The sequence below is a fragment of the Phocoena phocoena genome, chromosome 15 (genome assembly GCF_963924675.1).
Source record: "Phocoena phocoena chromosome 15, mPhoPho1.1, whole genome shotgun sequence".
In the NCBI taxonomy this organism is placed as follows: Eukaryota; Metazoa; Chordata; class Mammalia; order Artiodactyla; family Phocoenidae; genus Phocoena; species Phocoena phocoena.
Genome location: NC_089233.1, coordinates 23,637,090 through 23,655,807, shown reverse-complemented (window position 1 = coordinate 23,655,807; position 18,718 = coordinate 23,637,090). Strand labels below are relative to the sequence as shown.

Sequence of the window (18,718 nt, the reverse complement as noted above, 5' to 3'; positions counted from 1 at the left end):
ATTAAATCAATGTTACTATGCTTCTCTTTATGATATACTCACTAACGTAGCTAATGATGAAGGATATAAGCATTTAGCAAAGATCAAAGATTTTGATTTGGGGAATTTAAATGCTTCAGAGTTACAACATAATACTCTGCCTGCAGAGAATTACCTTACTCTGTCTACAGTACTGCACATGTACTTAAACACCAGCTTTGACAGACACTGATATATGCTGAAGTCTAGAGCAGGAACTAAGTCAACACAGTTTTATCTCAGCAAATAAAACGCAAACTTCTAAAGTCTACAACTAAATACTTAATAGTTATAACATTCTAGAATTCACAGAACTTTGAGAGGGGAGGGAGTAAATGCTACAGACCATCTAGTCAGCTGGTTTTCAGCTATGGCTGTATATTTAGAATCACCTAGTAAAACTTCAATAAACCCTCCCATCCCCAAGACATACACAAACGTTCCATCCAGAATATGTGGAGAAGGGCTTAGACACTGGCATATTTTAAAAGCTTCCAAGCCAGTATTAAGAATTTCTGATCAGAAGAGCAATTAAAAGAGAAATCTACATAAAATAAACTTTGCCTTTTTTAACAGGACCCTAAGGAAATGACTTGATTTCTCAAGAAATCATATTCTTCTTATTAGAAAAATACTTTAACTCACTTTCATCTCATCAAAGTTTCATTTGAAACAAAACATTTAATCAAGTATATGTGATTTAGAACAGTGAACTTGACACTATTTCCCCCAAAAACTGTATCATGTTTTCCTTGCCTGAATCCCCGCTGGCCGACAAACAGCCTGACCAAGAATACCATATATTCTCTCTTTTTCTTCTTCGGTTATAGTGTCTGGGAGCAGATTCTGAACTTCAGCTTTTTCTCTAGGCAGCAGACGAACACCTTCTCCCTGACTATAAAAATAAAACAAATCATCAGTATTTCAGCAACCTAAACTTTGCCATGTCAGCAGAGATTTTAAATCTCTAGTTTGTGGGCTTCCCTGGTGGCGCAGTGGTTAAGAATCCGCCTGCCAATGCAGCGGACATGGGTTCAATCCCTGGTCCAGGAAGATCCCACATGCCGCAGAGCAACTAAGCCCGTGTGCCACAACTACTGAGCCTGCACTCTAGAGCCCACGAGCCACAACTACTAAGCCCATGTGCCACAATTACTGAAGCCCACACCTAGAGGCCGTGCTCCACAACAAGAGAAGCCACTGCAATGAGAAGCCCGCTCACCGCAACCAGAGAAAGCCCACGTGCAGCAACGAAGACCCAATGCAGCCAAAAATAAATAAATAAATAAAATAAATTTATAAAAAAAAAATCTCTATTTTGCAATGCATTAAATAAATTACACATTTCAACATACATACCTAGCATTGTCAACCACCTTTCTGCCCCACCTGTAAGCCCAACTAGCCAACGCTGCCCAAGATTTGGCTACTTCAGGCGCCTGTACTGAAGATAGGTGATACAACTGTCCCAAAATGAAGTCAGGTTCTCCAACTCCAATATGTACTGCCGTAGTGGAGAAAGAAATAACAATGTCACATTCATAAATTTCTAATGGCATTCCCATTAACATTTTAGGATTTTACTATCTGCAAATAATAAGTTCTATAACGTTATATAGTACATAATTTGATAAAGCACATATTTGTATTATGCTTTTCTAAAAGGCTAATATGTTGAAATGAATCACTCAGCTTCCCAAGTAAGCTTAAATTATCACCCTGTAAAACACATCTATGTCTTTCATGATACTGAACTTTACGAACAGTTCAGGTGTCAGATGTGTTCTAGAATGTCTTGTATTTTGGATCTGACTGGCCATTTCCTCACAATTAGATTCAGCTTAAACATTCTGGCAAAAATGACAGATAGGTGATGAGTATACAATCTCATTCAATCAAAGATTCATGAGGTAAAAAAAAAAAAGATTCATGAGGTAAATATCTTTATTTCCAGTTTAGAAGTGAAGAAATCTCCTGCTATAGTGCCACTTGCCAATATGAAGATTTATAATGATCACAAGACATATCCCTTGTGAATAAAGATGCCTACCGTACATAGATTAGAATTACTTAGTAAGACCAATGTAAGTAACTACAATTCTAGGCTTCACAACAACAAAATGAATGACATGAACAAAATTCTCATGTTTCAGCAAAAAGGTTAGTTACCTCCCAATCTGTAAAACCTGGACAATGGTGCCTACCATAACAGGCACTCAAACACTGAATGAATTAACTATCCTATTTGTCGAGTACCCTTCTGTTACTAGCACTAGTGTCAGGATGTGAAACTTGAACCTTTCTGTAGTTTCTGTGCTCCACCAGTCAACGGGACCAGAGGCCACTATTCTGTAACTTTGTTGTTTCTCCTAGCATGAGGTAGAATTTTAGATATCACAGGCAGGACCTTACTGCCAGGAAAAACATCAAGGTCCATAAAAGCACCATGAACTAGGGAGGTGGGAAGTATGGCCTGGGAGGTGGAGTTCAGTGACTTCCACAGTGGCATCAGATGCTAAAGAAATGTGCTTTAGTCACTTCTGGGCAATATAATACACTAAATTTCCACAGAGACAGTTTTTGTGGCCAATTATAGCCTGCCTAACACTGTGAACTTTAAAATAGGGGGAAATAACTTCTAAAATTAATATTTTAAAGCTAATCAAACAAATCCTACCTGTAGATTCGCTCTCGATCCGAGGATACTCTTCTTCCATTGTATTAACAGATGGTAGTTCAATTAGAGTGAGTATGTTTTTAGATAAAGTAGAAAGACCTGTCAAGTTCTGCTGCTGCTGAGCTCTGTAAACCTGTTTCAGCTGCCCTGAAATTTCCTTCCATTCTGCCTGGATCCATTTAGCCAATGTCAGAATTGACTTGGCAACAGCATGTTCAGCCTTGGCAGACTTGCAGAAAGATATGGCGCAGGAACTCAACATCTCCATTGCGTGTGTTGACTGGCCTATAAAAAATCAAAACACCAGCCCTTAGAAGCCTTAGAAGCAAACAAATGACATTCTTTCAGGATAAAGTAATATTTTAAATTCAGGGATAACCAATGATCTCTGGAAACATTTCCTACTTTAATAAACAATAACAAAATTACCTCTTTTAAAAGGACCACATTGCAGAGGTAAGTCAATTACACATAACTTACTCTTCAGGACCCAAATTTTCTGCAACAGTTGAAAAAAATCAACTTTCCTATTATTGCCTTACACCATACACAGTAACATTCACACACATGATTTTTATTATAGTCGTGTATTAATCATAATTCATTTTACTAACCTGCTGTATATAGCAATTTGGTTTTTTCAATGTCAAGTTCAGGCCCCCATTTTTCATCCATTTGACCCTGAGTTGATAGTTTTTTAAAATGCTGGACCAAATCCTGTGCAGTGGTGGTCTTTCCCAGCTGAACTTCACTACACTGTGCCAGCAGTCTTGTTGCAAGTGACACATTCCCCCGTTTTCTAGCAAATTTTGCTGCTGTTAGACCTAATTCCATGAGATGGCTTCTAATTGGAATTGTTTGTTCTGGAGAGAAGAAAATGTTTTATTAGTCCTTGCCTGGTCTAATCCCAGATTGCAGAGAAACATGGCCAAAAAATTGCTTCCCCAACTATTCCCTTCCCCACTACCTCCCTAAATAAAGATAATTCGTTTTTCATCATCTTTAAATCCCTAACAGCTAGCATAGTGCCTGGCATACAATAAACAATAAATGTTTGTTAAAATAAATGTATACAACAGAGTAGACAAAAGTAAAAATCGTTCAGTATAAGAAATTTAACTTTTGGGCTTCCCTGGTGGTGCAGTGGTTGAGAGTCTGCCTGCCGACGCAGGGGACACGGGTTCGTGCCCCGGGTCCGGGAGGATCCCGCGTACCGCGGAGCAGCTGGGCCCGTGGGCCATGGCCGCTGAGCCTGCGCGTCCGGAGCCTGTGCTCCGCAACGGGAGAGGCCACAGCAGTGAGAGGCCCGCGCACCGCAAAAAAAAAAAAAGAAATTTAACTTTTTAGCTTCTGAATCGTTTTAGTATAAAGAGCCTAAGCCAAAGGGTGAGGAATGAGGGTAAGGCTAGACCATCCCCCCTTCTTGAGTAAGTACCCTCTGCCCTTCTACCATGCCATTCTCTCCTGGTTTACTCCTACCTTTCTTTTTTCTTGTGTGTGTGTGTGTGTGTGTGTGTGTGTGTGTGTGTGTGTGGTACGCAGGCCTCTCACTGTTGTGGCCTCTCCCGTTGCAGAGCACAGGCTCTGGACGCGCAGGCTCAGCGGCCATGGCTCACGGGCCCAGCTGCTCCGCGGCATGTGGGATCTTCCCGGAACGGGGCACAAACCCGTGTCCCCTGCATCGGCAGGCGGACTCTCAACCACTGCGCCACCAGGGAAGCCCTACTCCTACCTTTCTGAAGAATCTTTCTCAGTCTCCTTCTCATCCACTACCCATCCATTATAATTGGTGTTCCTCGGGGTCAGTCCTAGGCTCTGTACTCTACTCTGCATACTCTCCCTGGACAATATCATCTGCTCCTGTGGCTTCCATTACCATACAAATGCTGATGACTCTTGAATCTTTATCTCTAGCCCAGACCTGACATCTGAGTCCCACCTGCCTACCAGTCACCTATACTCAGGTATTTCAAAGGCGCTTTAACCTGTGTTACATGGAATCTGTTTTCCACCACCCTCCAAAGCTACTTCCTTCTCTGTTTTCTCTTTCTCAGGTAAAGGCACATGATCAACTTGGCTACCTAAGCAGGTGCCTGGCAGTCATCTTAGCCTTTACTTTCAATCCTCATATCACATCTGCTTTTTTCTGTCCCTACTGCTACTACCCTGGTTACCTTTAGCAGGGACTTCAGCCTAACTGGTCCCTCTGCCCCCAGCCTTAGCCTCTTCTAATTCATTCTCCAATCTGCAACTGAACTGATCTTACACAAAGGTAAATCTGAACACTTAACTTCCCTTTCAGGCCTTCCCAGTGTCCTTCCGATAAAGCCCCAACTCTGAAATTTGGCTTATGAGGCACTGATGCTTACACTGCATTCTAATCTCAATCTCATCCAGCTTCATCTCTTCCCATTCTCCCTTAGGCGAGAATTGAGAATTGAGTCATCGAAGAATATTTTACTACTGCTGCTGGACTTCACACATGATATTTTCTCTAACTAAACCAGTCTGCCTTCTTTCTCATCTCTACCCGCCCCTTGGTCTCAGCTTAAATGTTACTTCCTCCCCAAGTCCTTTCTGATTCCTAGGATTAAATCGGTGCCCTTGTGCTATTTTAAGCACCATGCATGTGCACTTCCATTTAGCACACCATATTGCTACTCCTTGCTTGATGACAATTTTCCCTGCTAGACTCCAGAATCTCTTTGGTCCTAGGAATGCAGAAAAAAGGCTTGTCTTGTTCACCATTACATCCCAACTTACAGCAAAGTACCTGGCACAAAGCACATATTTTGATAAACACTTGCTGAATAAAGAAAGAAAAGTAAGGAGGAGTGAGGTTCTGTCTCCAAATGTAACTACTGGGTTACTGCCTTTTTCTTCTCAGTTTTAAAACTTATTCAATATGGGAAGGATGGGAAAGGAGATGATATTTATATTCCTATTATATGCCATGCTCTGTGCTAGGGCTTTTATATACCTTGTCTCATTTCCTATAGTCCTTACAAGAATCTCATGAGTGGGGCAATCCCCATAACTGAAAAGCAAAGCGACTCAGAAGTTTAATGACTTGCCCTAAGGTCCCTCGATTTGCAAGTGTTGGGCTAAAGATCCAAACCCAGATCTATCTGGCACTGAGGGTCCAAGTGAGTCACAGTTGCCAGTAATCACCCTGCACTACAAGTCCATATCCCAGCATTGGCTTACTTAAAATTTAATACTCAAATTTATTCGGTAACCCTAGCGACCACATTTTTGACTAATTCTACAGAATTCTGGCAACTTTTCTGTATTAGAGCGAAAAGGAAATTGCTAATATCCCTTTAATATGACATTTCTTTCTTAAATATGAGACCTATGAATACTGATACAAATACTAATTCTCTAACTATTCAATTGAAGCATTTAAAACATTCACGGTACATTGTATCTGACAAAGAATTTGAATCCAGAATATTTAAGTCTTATGATTTCATTAAAAATGGCTAAGAGTTGAACACTTATAAGATATACAATGGCCACTATTCAAATGAAAAGATGCTCAATATCATTAATCATCAGGAAAATACAAATAAAACCACAATGAGATACTACTGTATTCACTCCAGTGACTAAAATTAAAGAACCACTATAGCAAGTATGTAGATGTCAGAAGGAGTGTAAAATGTACAATCACTTTATAAGAAACTGCCGAACTATTTCAAAAGTTAAACCATATGACCCAACAATTCCAATCCTAGGCATTTACTTAAGAGAAGGGCAAATACATATCCACCCAAAGACCTGTACATGAATTTCACAGCAGCTTTAGACATAATAGCCCAAATTTGAAAACAATTCAAATATCCATCAAAGGATCAACAGATAAACAAATTGTGGTATATTCATACAATGTATATTCATACGATGTATATTCATACAATGGATACTACTCAACTATAGGAAGGATGGCACAACTGACACATGGAACACAGGGAACCTTAAAAAATAAAATGCTGAGCAAGAGAAGCTCGACACAGAGCATACTGTACCATTTATAAAAAAAACTTTAGTAAAGATGAGTCTAATCTATAGTGATTGGAAGCAAATCAGCAGTTGCCCAAGACAGGACAGATGGGAGAAATGACTGGCAAGAAGCATAAGGAAACCTTTGGGGGTGAGATAAGTATGCTATATCTTGACTGAATTGGTGGCTACACAGGTGAAGAAATGTCAAAAATCATGAACTATACACTCAAAATGTGTAATTATATCTCAACAAAGCCATTTTTTAAAAAAAGCGAATTACCTTTTATTTTCTCCAACAAATGACTCTGGTACATGGTATATCTTAATGCCTGCATCCACGGCCTGACATCATGCTGTTTACATGAACGCAAAGCTTCACTGAAGAGTGGGATAAGGCAGTCCTGCCAGAGAAAAACCAAAACTACTTAATGTAAACAGGCTCCTTATATGACCCCACAGGTCAGCTACTTCAGATCTACTCCAGATTTATCTATTAAACGCTCCCCTTTCTTCACTGTATCTTCTAATTATAAGAGAAAACAACATGCTAAAGAGAAAAACCTATGTTTTGCCAAAAGAAAAAACTTTTTTCAGAATATTAAGTCCAATTTATCATTGTACTTATCAATAAAGCAGTCACATTTTTATAAAAAAATAAACAGCTCATTTACTATAAAGCAGAAGCTAAATTACAGAAAAACATAAAACTACTGCTTCATAAACAGATTCTCAAAGATTATTTCCTTTGGGAAAGGCCCATCTTCGGTTAAACTTTACCCTATTTGGAAGGAAGAGGCACAGTCTCTTCTTTTCAGTCAAATCTGAAATTTATATAATCTGGTATACATTTACGTAACCAACTCCTCTTCCAAAAAAAGGGAGGGAGGGAGGGAGGGAGGGAGGAAGGAAGGAAGGAAGGAAGGGGGGGAGGGGGGGAGGGAGGGAGGGAGGGAGGGAGGGAGAAAAAACCCTAAGCAACCAGCCATCCTTGAGATTATACATCTTAGGTTCCATCTTCTTCACATACTTCTCCAATAAAAATGTGCCTGAAAATGGAATTTTAGATTTCTGGATTTACTTACTAGCTTGTCCAAAAAATGCTACAAATGCTATTTTTAAAATGTGAAATACAGCCTTTGTTCCACACTAATGCCTATTAATGTTCAGAAGGATATCCTGGTTAAAAATACACATATACACACCTCTGTTGAAAGTCTGCTAGAAACTGTGTTCTCCAAAGCAGAAGAGCAATACAGCTGTAAGGTACTTAGAACTGGCAGAGACTGTGAAACCGTTAAAGTAGAAAGTCTCAGTGGCCCAATAGCTATGCGGCAGGTTTGCTTCAAGTACTTCACCACATTTCTGAAAGAAAATATTTACTGCTAATTAATAAATAAGATTTTCCAACTTGTAACCACTAAAGGGATATGGCAGTGTGATAAGATGCTACTATACTGGCATCCAAAGTGGGGGAAGAAAAAGGAACTGCCTGCTCTTAAGTAAAATGACACAAGCAAGTCAAGATATCAATATTAGCTTTTGGGGATATAAAACTTTTAATTTTACTTAGTTTCAACCTCTGTATATTAGCAAGTGACATTCACATATCATACGACTTCTACAACTAAAATGAAGCTATCATGACTAGCGCTGCAGTGATCTGGTAACTGTCTCACCCCCACCAATCTACACACATTTACCATATGGTACACATAATGCATATTTACCTCCTTAGGCTTACACTTACTCAGTTATAGACTGCCACTTCTGATCTTGTTCTATGTGGTTTAAAGCAGTTGCCAAACAAACAGAACTTCTCAACAACTGAACTTCAATGGACTTCTGAAGTTCCCTTGGATCTGGACTTAACATGTTAGGAAGCAGTTTTTTCATATCTACAGAAATTGAATAAGTTCCACTAAGTTAATTCACTTTTAACAAGATACCTTGACAGTATTAAAAAAATCACCAATGAATACCTCCTTTCATGTTTAAGTTCATATTTAAGTTCAGGCAGTTTCATATTAAGTTCAGATACTATGATTAAGCATTTCTGGTAGCTATATAAAAATACTTCACATAAAATAATACCTCAGACCTCTCAAAATAAGTTCAAAGACTCAAAAATCAGTAAGTCAACCTACTACTTAAAAGGGGCAAACACTGAATTTAGCAAGTCAATGTTAACACACAAAATATTCTTAATACTAACTTCAGTACTACATTTTACAAAATGCTCCAGTTGTGACAAAGAAATTAATTAATGAACCACATCAAGATGTCAAGCAAGAAAAATATTTAAACACAACTTGCACTTTTTCAAAGAAAATGGCTAGATAAATCTCCAAGTGTTACAGTAGCCTTTCTTAGTTTGCTTAATTTGAATTAAACTATTTTTCATTTGCTAAATCAAAGGTAAAGGGAACAGCCCTAATTTTCTGCTTCACACTCTGCCCCAAAAAATGTACAGAAAAACTTCCAGATTTTCCACTAAAATATACTAAGTCAAACATTTTAAACAACTTGTTCATTAAAATACTTAATTTTAAAATTATCTCAAATACCTATTTTTTCTTTTGATCCTCCAGTAAGTAGATTGATATTTTCTCCTGGTAACAATTCTAATTGCTCAGTACATTCAACAAACTCTCCAGATTCAAAACTGCTTAGTGATCTGTAATTAAAATATTGGTTAGCTTGTTTTACACTCTATCCAGCCTGTGGAACCATTCAAAAATACAGAACAAATTATAGAAAAAGAAAGCAGTTATACAGAATTCCTTTGATGAAAGTTCCTTCCACGTAGGCCACCATTTTATTTTTACTTTGAAGATGTGACTACCATCTTAATTAGAGAGGCAAACTGGAAAGTCATAGCTACAGACATTCAGTTTAGCATACTCAACCCTCCATGTTTCCTTCCTCTTTTTGCAGTCTGTTATCCTTGGGGGCCCGACCAAAACACTAACAGTAGAGCTCTGCAGGGCAACTTCAACATCTAGTTCTCCCCAAGCTACCACTAAATTCCCTGCATGGCCTCACTGCTCACCTAAAGCGCAAGCCCCAGTAGGTCTCCTATTCTATTAATCTCAATCTGATATCCTACTCCTGCCTTCTTTCATTGCTGGCCTCCCTCCTCCTCTCCCTTTTCCGCTGTTTCTCTTCTTTCAAAGAATTTTTCCTTCCCTTCTCCTCACCTTACCTGAAAATGGTACACCTCTGGAACTCCTTCCGATAGTCTGTAGCTTCAATGCCAGGATGAGGGCCTTACCCTCCTAGCAACCCACTGCTACTTCCAGATCTTGCATTCTGTTCCCATTCCTATTACAGCTGTTCTCCAACCAACAAGATGACTTACAGTTTCTCAATTTCCCTCTTTTCCATTAATCTCTCATCTCTTCCTGTCCCTCTCACTATGCCACCTCCCTTACATTTCCAGCACTGAATATAGCACTGGAAGTGTACATCACTTGACTGTACCTGCTTCTACCTTAATAAACCCCAAGCTTGGATCAATGCAACCATCAGCTTCTCAGGTGAGCCATAATCACTTGGCACTGATGAACTGTCTCGGTGTGGTGACCAACACACTTATCATTTCTGCCACCACAGAAACGGCAGGTCTGCTGTGTCCCCACTAGGCTCTACAATGCCCTTGCACTTTCAGCTAATGACTGACACCTCAGGAAAAAAAACAAACACAGACTGTTTTCATTTTCTCTACCTTTACCCCCCAATCCGCATGCACTCCCCAAACTGTATATATCCAACTTTAACTGCTTTCCTTGAGGCACAGGAAAGGTGGAGTCCAGTTAATCCTTCAATCACTCTTCTTTACCCTGCTTCTTCAACCTGTCTTCTTATGGCTCCTTCCCCAAGGCTTAAAAGAACATTTAATCTCTCCAATATTTATAATAAACACACAGTACTCTGTTCCAGCCACAGCGTTCCTTCCTTGACTTCATTACCCAATTAACCTAACTAAAACTTCATTTTCAAGTTTCTCCACCACTCCACAGTATTCCACCTGGCTGCTTCTCCTTCTCTCTCTACAAAGCTCTTCTTGCTCAAAGTCTATGAAGCTCCCTACAAGGATGATTATTCCTGTCTGGTTCTTCTGCATCTCTAACATTGCCTTCCTCAATGTCCTTGCGTTTTCCTCAGCGGCTTCTTCTCCCATCCCTTAACAAAGATGCTCAAAAGGCCCTCTTTTAACCATGGCCCTCTTTCTTTTTCACTCACTCTTCTCCAGAGCATTATCTGTGGTTTGGTGGTTTATGAAGGCTCTGGAGTATAAAGAGTGAAAAAGAAAGAGGGCCTGTAAGTATCACCTATATACTAATGATTTCCCAAATCTCTCTCAAGCTTAAGGTTTTCACCTTAGTTCCAAATCCAATTCTTAACTGCTTACTAAAACAATCTCGTCTGCATATTTCACATACTTTAAACATACTTCATTGTTCTCTGTGTGTTCCTACTTCAATTAATAGCATCTGTTTTCCTCCCTCTACCTTTGCCCCACAGATCAATAGTCTACATGCATCCACGCTGGCCCTTTACCTCCAGTCTCCTGACAACCCAGCAGAGTGAGCCCAGTAAGTCAGATCATGATATGCCTCTCTTACTCAAATCCCACCTAAGATTTCCTACCTTATTGGGAGTCAAAGTCTTTTTCAGAGTTCCCACCTACTTCTCTACCCTTATCTCCTATTATTCACTCTGCTCCAACCACAGTGGCTTCCCAGGCATTTCCAGAACACTCCAAGCCTAGCATCCTTGCATCAGGTCTCTTTCAAGTCTGTGCTCAAATGACATCCTGATGGCATTCCCCAGCCTAGTCTGTGTGTCTCCTCCTCACTAGAAGGTTAGCTCCTCAAGGGTTAGAATTTGTGTCTGTCGTACACAGTGCTACACCCCAGTGGCTGGCACTCAGTACGTGCTCAATGCAGAAACTACCCATTAATTCATTTACTCACTACAAGCTGAGCTCCTTGATGGTGAGGACAGCTAATGACCCTTATCATCCCAGCGAAGTGTCTGGGACACAGCCTATACTCAAATTTCAAATTAAGAGATTAATAAATGCAGAGAGGAATAAGGGAAAAACAAAAAAGGGAGTTTAATTTACAAATGTCATAAACTCTGACCTCTTTATAATAAATCTTTTTGATATATTCACACCTAATTTAGAAACAAAGCCATCAAACGTTATCCTTTCTAAAGCAGTGACAAATTTCTCTTTATATTCATCATGATTTTAGAACAGGCTCTGAGAATCAATACCAAATGACTGTTTCAACATAGAAATCTGTCTTCCCATTGCATGAATACCCACCTCACCTCTAAAGTTGGTTTTTCATTGTAGTCATTTTTAGAATGGCAGTATTATTAGAACTATAACCATCTTGCCATAGTAAATATGGACAATTTTAATATTTTTCTGCCATAAAAGAAGACTTTAAATTTACTGAAAATTTGTTTAATGGGGTAAGAAATCCTTACTTTATGTAGTTGAAATCAGCTTTTAGGTTGAGAGAAGTACTGCTGGTACTCTTTTTCAAGTCATGGATAGCATTCTGCCATTCCTGTACAGCAGTCCAATCAGCAATTGAAATGTAGCACTCACATGCTTTATTTCCCAAATAATTTATAACCTCAGGAGAAGAGTCAGTTGGTTTGGACAGCACAGTTTTTCTGGATTCACCTGAGTGAACGTATTTCATAAAATAGAGAGAGAGAGAGAGAGAGACCCAAAGCGGTTATAAATATTTCAAAGAGCAGAGAAATCTAAAAATATACAGTAAGATCATGAGCACAAACTATTTGACTACAACTTTTTATTTAAACCCTGAATGCTCACCATTCAAAGAATGTTTGGGGCTGGTACTGTTACGCCCAGCATTAGCCAACGTGAGAACAGATTTGTCGAAGCTGGAGATGCAGCAATCAACACCTGTCATGGCACACAGGTGCTCCTGGTACTCCACAGAGGCCTTTTCAAACCTTCAACACAAGTTCAAACAGTCTTATTTTTTAATTATCCACATATTTCATTTCTAAAAAAACTGGAAAGAATGAGTTAATCAATTGAGCTGAGACAATGAGTTGATTATTCTGTGTGGGGTTGAGCAGGCACAAAATTAGATCTCTTCCTCACAAAAAATGAAAATAAGTTCAAAAATAGTTAAATGTTTAAGAGACAGTATAAAATAACTAACAGAATATATCAGTATTTAATCTCAATGTGTGCAAAGACTAAACAGAAAAACAAACACAAGAAAAAAAATACATAAAGTTAACAGATCTAATGACATCATAATTTGAAACTTCTGGGCGTCCAAAAAAAAAAGGGACTTCCCTGGTGGCACAGTGGTTAAGAATCTGCCTGCCAATGCAGGGGACACAGGTTGGAGCCCTGGTCGGGGAAGATCCCACATGCCGTGGAGCAACTAAGCCTGTGCTCTAGAGCCCATGAGCCACAACTACTGAGCCTGCGTGCCACAACTACTGAAGCCTGCACACCTAGAGCCCGTGCTCCGCAACAAGAGAAGCCACTGCAATGAGAAGCCCGCGCACTGCAGTGAAGAGTAACCCCTGCTCACCGCAACAAGAAAAAGCCCCCACACAGCAACAAAGACCCAACACAGCCAAAAATAAAAATAAATTTATTTTTTAAAAAACATGAACATTAAAAACAAATTACCAATCAAGAAGTTAGCATCAATAATCTTGGTGTATAATAAAATCTCACAGATCAATAATGAAAAAACCGAGAGGCCACAAAGACATAATCTATGTTTTTAAAAATCACAAATGGTCAATAACATATGGGGAAAGTTCTATTATTAATAAAGAAATGTAAATTAAACATTTTCACTAATATGGTGGCAGGGTTCTTGTTTCTCAGTAGCCCTCTGTATTCACAAACGTGCAGGGAAGAGGTATTACTCTACTGTTAGAGATACAAATTGGAACCATCTTTTATGTAGGGTAAATTAGCAATAGTCTATATCATATGCCTTATGGTCTATAGCCTTTCTTCTAGTAAATCAACTTGTAGGAATGCATTCAAAGAAAACAATCACAAACAAGAGCAAAGAATTAAGTACCATGGTGCATTAAGATTAGTAAAAACATCACAAATAACCTTGCTGTCCAACAATAAGGAACGTTAAATTATGGTGCATTCCCAAAAAAAAAAAAGAAAATGTGTTGTTAAAAATCACATCGTAGAATATTTAACACGGCAAAATATTTTCTTAAATATTGCTGAGTAGAAAAAGCAAAATCATGAGACCAGCAGAAATACTGCTATTCTGTGAAGAGGATAAAAAACTATATATAAGAGAAAAAAGAACTAGAAAGAAGGCATATATGTACACCAAAACTAACAGTTGCCACTAAGAGATGGAATTATGAGCCATTCTTTTATTTTCCCTACATTTTCCAGATTTGGTAAAACTTACATAAGCATACATAGAGGCACTGAATGAGTTTACCTAGAGCAATGAGTTTGAACATTTAGTACACAGAGCTAATGAGCAAGAACTCTGGCCATAAAGGGCAATTTGTATCAGACTCTGACATGAAAGGTTATCAATTAAGAATCAACATTAAGTGTAATTAACATTTAATTACAATGTTAGTCAGTAATACAAAAAAATTTAACATAGAGAAATCCTATCACCCATTTCCTTCCTTCCAACTTACCTCCCTTCAGCCTGTTGGGCCACTGAATTAATCCAGAGAAGATTTTTTCCAAGGACCGAAGATGACCAGGCAGCAATTCCCTGTATAGCTTCAGGACAATGAAGTTCACACAGTGCTTCTACCACCATCATGATAGTTACTTCCAATTCATTCCCCTGAGAGTGGCATTCAGAAAAATCAATCACAGACCTCAATACCTTCAAAATCCAAATCTCTACTAAATTTACAACTACCGATCACAATCTAAAGCCTGAAGTCAAATTTATTTAACAATTATTTTTACAACAATGAAACTGCATTATTGGAATTACCTAAAATGTTACATATAATGTAGATACAAAGGGGGGTGGTGGTGATGGACCTTAATAGCACATGCGTGTCAGTCTTTACAAAACAAACTTAAACATTTAAACTGTGGCATCTTTGGGAGTAACACGTGAAGTAAATATAAAACAAAAATTAAATAACCATGAATTAAAGAATGCTTAATTTTATGTCTTTGAATATTGCCTACTGACATTACCTTAACTAGTAAACATGTGCAATTTTTGGATTCCACTTATTTAGTGACCCTACTTACTAGCCAGCACAATTCCCTACATTATAACATTATTAGTACTATACTTTTACATCTATTATAAAATTATTACTTTCTTATACTTATACAATCATTATAAATTGTTATAAAAATTCTTCTATACACAAATTTCTTAGAATTACCTTTAAAGTTCTAACCCTTAAGCATAAGTAATGAATATTTTCATTCTAAGTAAAAAATATGAATAGGTGACCCTGGATGTTACTGCTTGTATAAAAATACTGGAACAAAAGCTTTAAAAATGAATAGAGCCGGGCTTCCCTGGTGGCGCAGTGGTTGGGAATCCGCCTGCCAATGCAGGGTACACGGGTTCAAGCCCTGGTCCGGGAGGATCCTGCATGCTGTGGAGCAGCTAAGCCCATATGCCACAGCTGCTGAGCCTGCACTCTGGAGCCCACGAGCCACAACTACTGAAGCCCACATGCCTAGAGCCCATGCTCCGCAACAGGAGAGGCTACCAGAGCGAAGAGTGGCCCCCGCTCTCAGCAACTAGAGAGGACCCGCATACAGCAGCGAAGACCCAATGCAGCCAAAAATTAAATAAATGAATAAATATATTTTTTTAAAAGTTCATTAAAAAAAAATGGGGGCTTCCCCGGTGGCACAGTGGTTGAGAATCGGCCTGCCAATGCAGGGCACACGGGTTCGAGCCCTGGTCTGGGAAGATCCCACATGCCACGGAGCAACTGGACCCATGAGCCACAACTACTGAGCCTGCCTATCTGGAGCATGTGCTCTGCAGCAAGAGAGGCCGCAACAGTTAGAGGCCCGCGCACTGTAATGAAGAGTGGCCCCTGCTCACTGCAACTAGAGAAAGGCCCTTGCACAGAAACGAAGATCCAACAGAGCCAAAAATAATTAATAAATAAATAAGTAAATTTATATTTTAAAAAAATGAATAGAACCTTTAACTTCTTTTATCCATAGATTAGATCATAGCAAAGGAATTAAGCCCAAATTTTTCTAATTAACAGATTTAATTAACTCCACACACACACCACTTTACCTGAGATGAATTTGTCTTCATTTCTGTAAGCAAGTCGAAGCCATGTCTCACTGTCACAGCAGGCTGTCCTGCCAACAATCCAACCCTCATGATGGAGAGTCGGATCCGAGTCAGCCAGTCTTGACAAGTTTGGCGATTGGTATAGAAAAAAGTCCTAATGACCTTTAGACGAGAAAGAAGAGCTCAGGACTGGTTCAAATTACAGGCAGAGATGTCTCAAATACACATAAAGCATATACATAGGTCCACTGCGATTTCAGCTCTGCACACACACACTGCCAGGTTTGACCACGAAACTGACCAAGCAACATTCAGCCCACTGAAACCAACCTTGGGAGGTGATGTTAATGCATTGGCACATCCCTCATATGCATTATACATTAACTTCTCCAGGTTTTCCAGATACTGCAGAAGAAGCACAAGTCTAAGCTGGTTGCTACTGTGGCCTTCATCATTGTCTGCAGTTGTCCACTGACTAACATCTTGATCGGGGTTTAATGTGTGAGCTGCAAGACTTCTAATGATACCTAAAACCAAAAACAGCATTCCAAATTTAAAAGGAATCTTCAAAGATTCTAGAAGTTCTTAGAGATAATTTCACAAATTCACATTTATCAAGTATCCTCTGTATATTCATCATTTAAAAACAAAAGTCCCAACAAGATCTTTTCATTTTTAGAGGAAAAAAACATCTTCTCCACACAAATCCCCTAAATTTGTGAACAAAAACACATACAACATGACTAATTAATAAAAGTTTATTCTCACAAACATATCTAGAAGATTAACTGATAAAGTACTAAAGAAAAAAGTCCTATACTCTCAAATTTTTGCTTTAACAAGATAAGAAATCCATTATTTCTTAATGTAAGCTTGAAAGTATTTACATCACAAAGTTTGAAACAATGCAGAGTCAATTACCTTCAATTGTCTGGAAGGTATCCTGAGCTCTGCCCAGTGGGGTTCTCAACTTAGAAAGGACAGTGAACTGTGCTGCTTCCCAAATAGCCCACTGCCAAAGGACAGCATCTGTCTTTAGTAGATTGCGGGGAATTGTTGATTGGTCACGTTTATCCAGTCTCTGGCAGCTATAGAACAATCTTTCTAACCAATTGTCCTTCCTGGGAAAAGCAGTTTCATATTTAACAGACAATGATAACTTCATTAAAAAAAAAAAAAAAAAGACAAAAACAAAAAACAAACTGCAAGGGAAATGGGAGTAGGGGACTACAATCTTCCCTACTTGAAAAAGGCAAACATGTAAAATTGGGAAGCATTATGTCCCCACCTCTCATTTTAAAGAGGTCTTTTAGAGTTGAAATAGGATGGGGTATGGTATAGACAGATTATTAGGGTAAAAGGCTCATGACAATTTGGCTATCAGGATAAAACATTCATTGCAACTAAAAATCTCCAGAATGCCTACGCCCCCAGGCCCCTCCGCAAAGCACTGATGACTAGGTCAGATCAGTTAATTGTCAACTACATTTCACCATCACTGTCAGTTGCAAAGCCCATTTTTATTTCTTCAGATGCCATCTTCAAAGCAATTCCTCCTACTACTGAAAACTTAAAACAACCCATTTGAGAAGAATATTACTTTCTACTCTGCCAGCCCTGACATATTTTCTCCTCAAAAACTGGGCACAGGGTTAAGACATTCATGTGTATTTAAATTACTTTTCCCAGATGAAAGAGTCAAAGAAATAATCTTACCCTGTTCTATGAGAGTTCCCATACAAAATAAAACTAATAACATCAGAGAAATCTTGTGGGTGGAATGTGTTACTTGGCGCTTTACTCATGTGACTTCTTAATGCTAAAGAAATTTCTTGAATTTCTGTGTGGTTGTTATTGCTGTCGACAGAAAATAAAGTCATTGTTATGCAAAATGTTTTCGTTAAAAAGTTAGTTCATACTGGAAATGAATCATTTCCCTGCCAACTAAATTTGAAAGTAAAAACTGATAAAATTAAGACTTAAAAAATACATACAGAAATGTTACAACTTTGAAATTTAAGGTTCTTAAAGCACCAAAATTGACCTAATTTAAAACTATAAAAGAATACAATTTAGTTTTATGAATAATAACTACTGAGAAACATATTTTGACATTATAAGTATTATTCTGTAGCAATTATCATCTCTTCAGTCACTGAGAAGTGCCATACAAGATGTGATATTAATTCACTAACAGGCAACTTGTCTTTTCCTGAACTAAACATTGTGGGATGTCTTTGCACCAACATACCTCAAGACAACATCTAAAGGAATTGACTTCAATAGCTTTCCAAATGCTTGTCGAATACGAGTTCCACTATGGACTAGTTGAACACGGCAAACATCAACACACCTACAAAAAAATGAAACAGATAATACAAGTGTGGAATATTTCCAAGGATCAAAAGGGCCAGGGTCAAAATATTGGATCTTTAATCCATACCTCTGTAAAAGATCGTCTGGTAAGGAAGAGGACAAAGCATGTAGACTGCTGCATGCTTGTAGACAGATATTCACATCTTCGACAAGAGCTATTAAAAATTTAAAGACACTTTCAGCTTGCCAGAAGAAATTATATGCCACTATGTCATAACTTTCTGAACCCATTCATTTCAATAGACAATGAGTGCCTACTATGGATGAGGGGCTGCTCCTGCCTGGAACCATCACTGGCAGTAACATTTGGGAAAATGATACTCAA

The 18,718-nt window shown here is 38.6% G+C and overlaps 1 protein-coding gene across 1 annotated transcript in view; it reads right to left on the bottom strand.

The window, feature by feature from the left end:
• SMG1 (SMG1 nonsense mediated mRNA decay associated PI3K related kinase) overlaps positions 1-18,718 on the bottom strand; it is a 93,749-nt gene that overhangs the window by 30,974 nt on the left and 44,057 nt on the right. The window contains exons 17-33 of the mRNA XM_065892945.1: positions 18,461-18,548; positions 18,269-18,370; positions 17,734-17,874; positions 16,939-17,138; positions 16,348-16,544; positions 16,018-16,179; positions 14,414-14,568; positions 12,564-12,706; positions 12,206-12,407; positions 9,268-9,377; positions 8,451-8,598; positions 7,906-8,065; positions 6,984-7,104; positions 3,310-3,558; positions 2,696-2,980; positions 1,378-1,522; positions 775-913 (exon numbers count right to left, since the gene is read on the bottom strand). Of these exons, the coding sequence (XP_065749017.1) occupies positions 775-913; positions 1,378-1,522; positions 2,696-2,980; positions 3,310-3,558; positions 6,984-7,104; positions 7,906-8,065; positions 8,451-8,598; positions 9,268-9,377; positions 12,206-12,407; positions 12,564-12,706; positions 14,414-14,568; positions 16,018-16,179; positions 16,348-16,544; positions 16,939-17,138; positions 17,734-17,874; positions 18,269-18,370; positions 18,461-18,548 (2,747 nt within the window). The remainder of the gene's footprint in view (positions 1-774; positions 914-1,377; positions 1,523-2,695; positions 2,981-3,309; positions 3,559-6,983; positions 7,105-7,905; positions 8,066-8,450; positions 8,599-9,267; positions 9,378-12,205; positions 12,408-12,563; positions 12,707-14,413; positions 14,569-16,017; positions 16,180-16,347; positions 16,545-16,938; positions 17,139-17,733; positions 17,875-18,268; positions 18,371-18,460; positions 18,549-18,718) is intronic.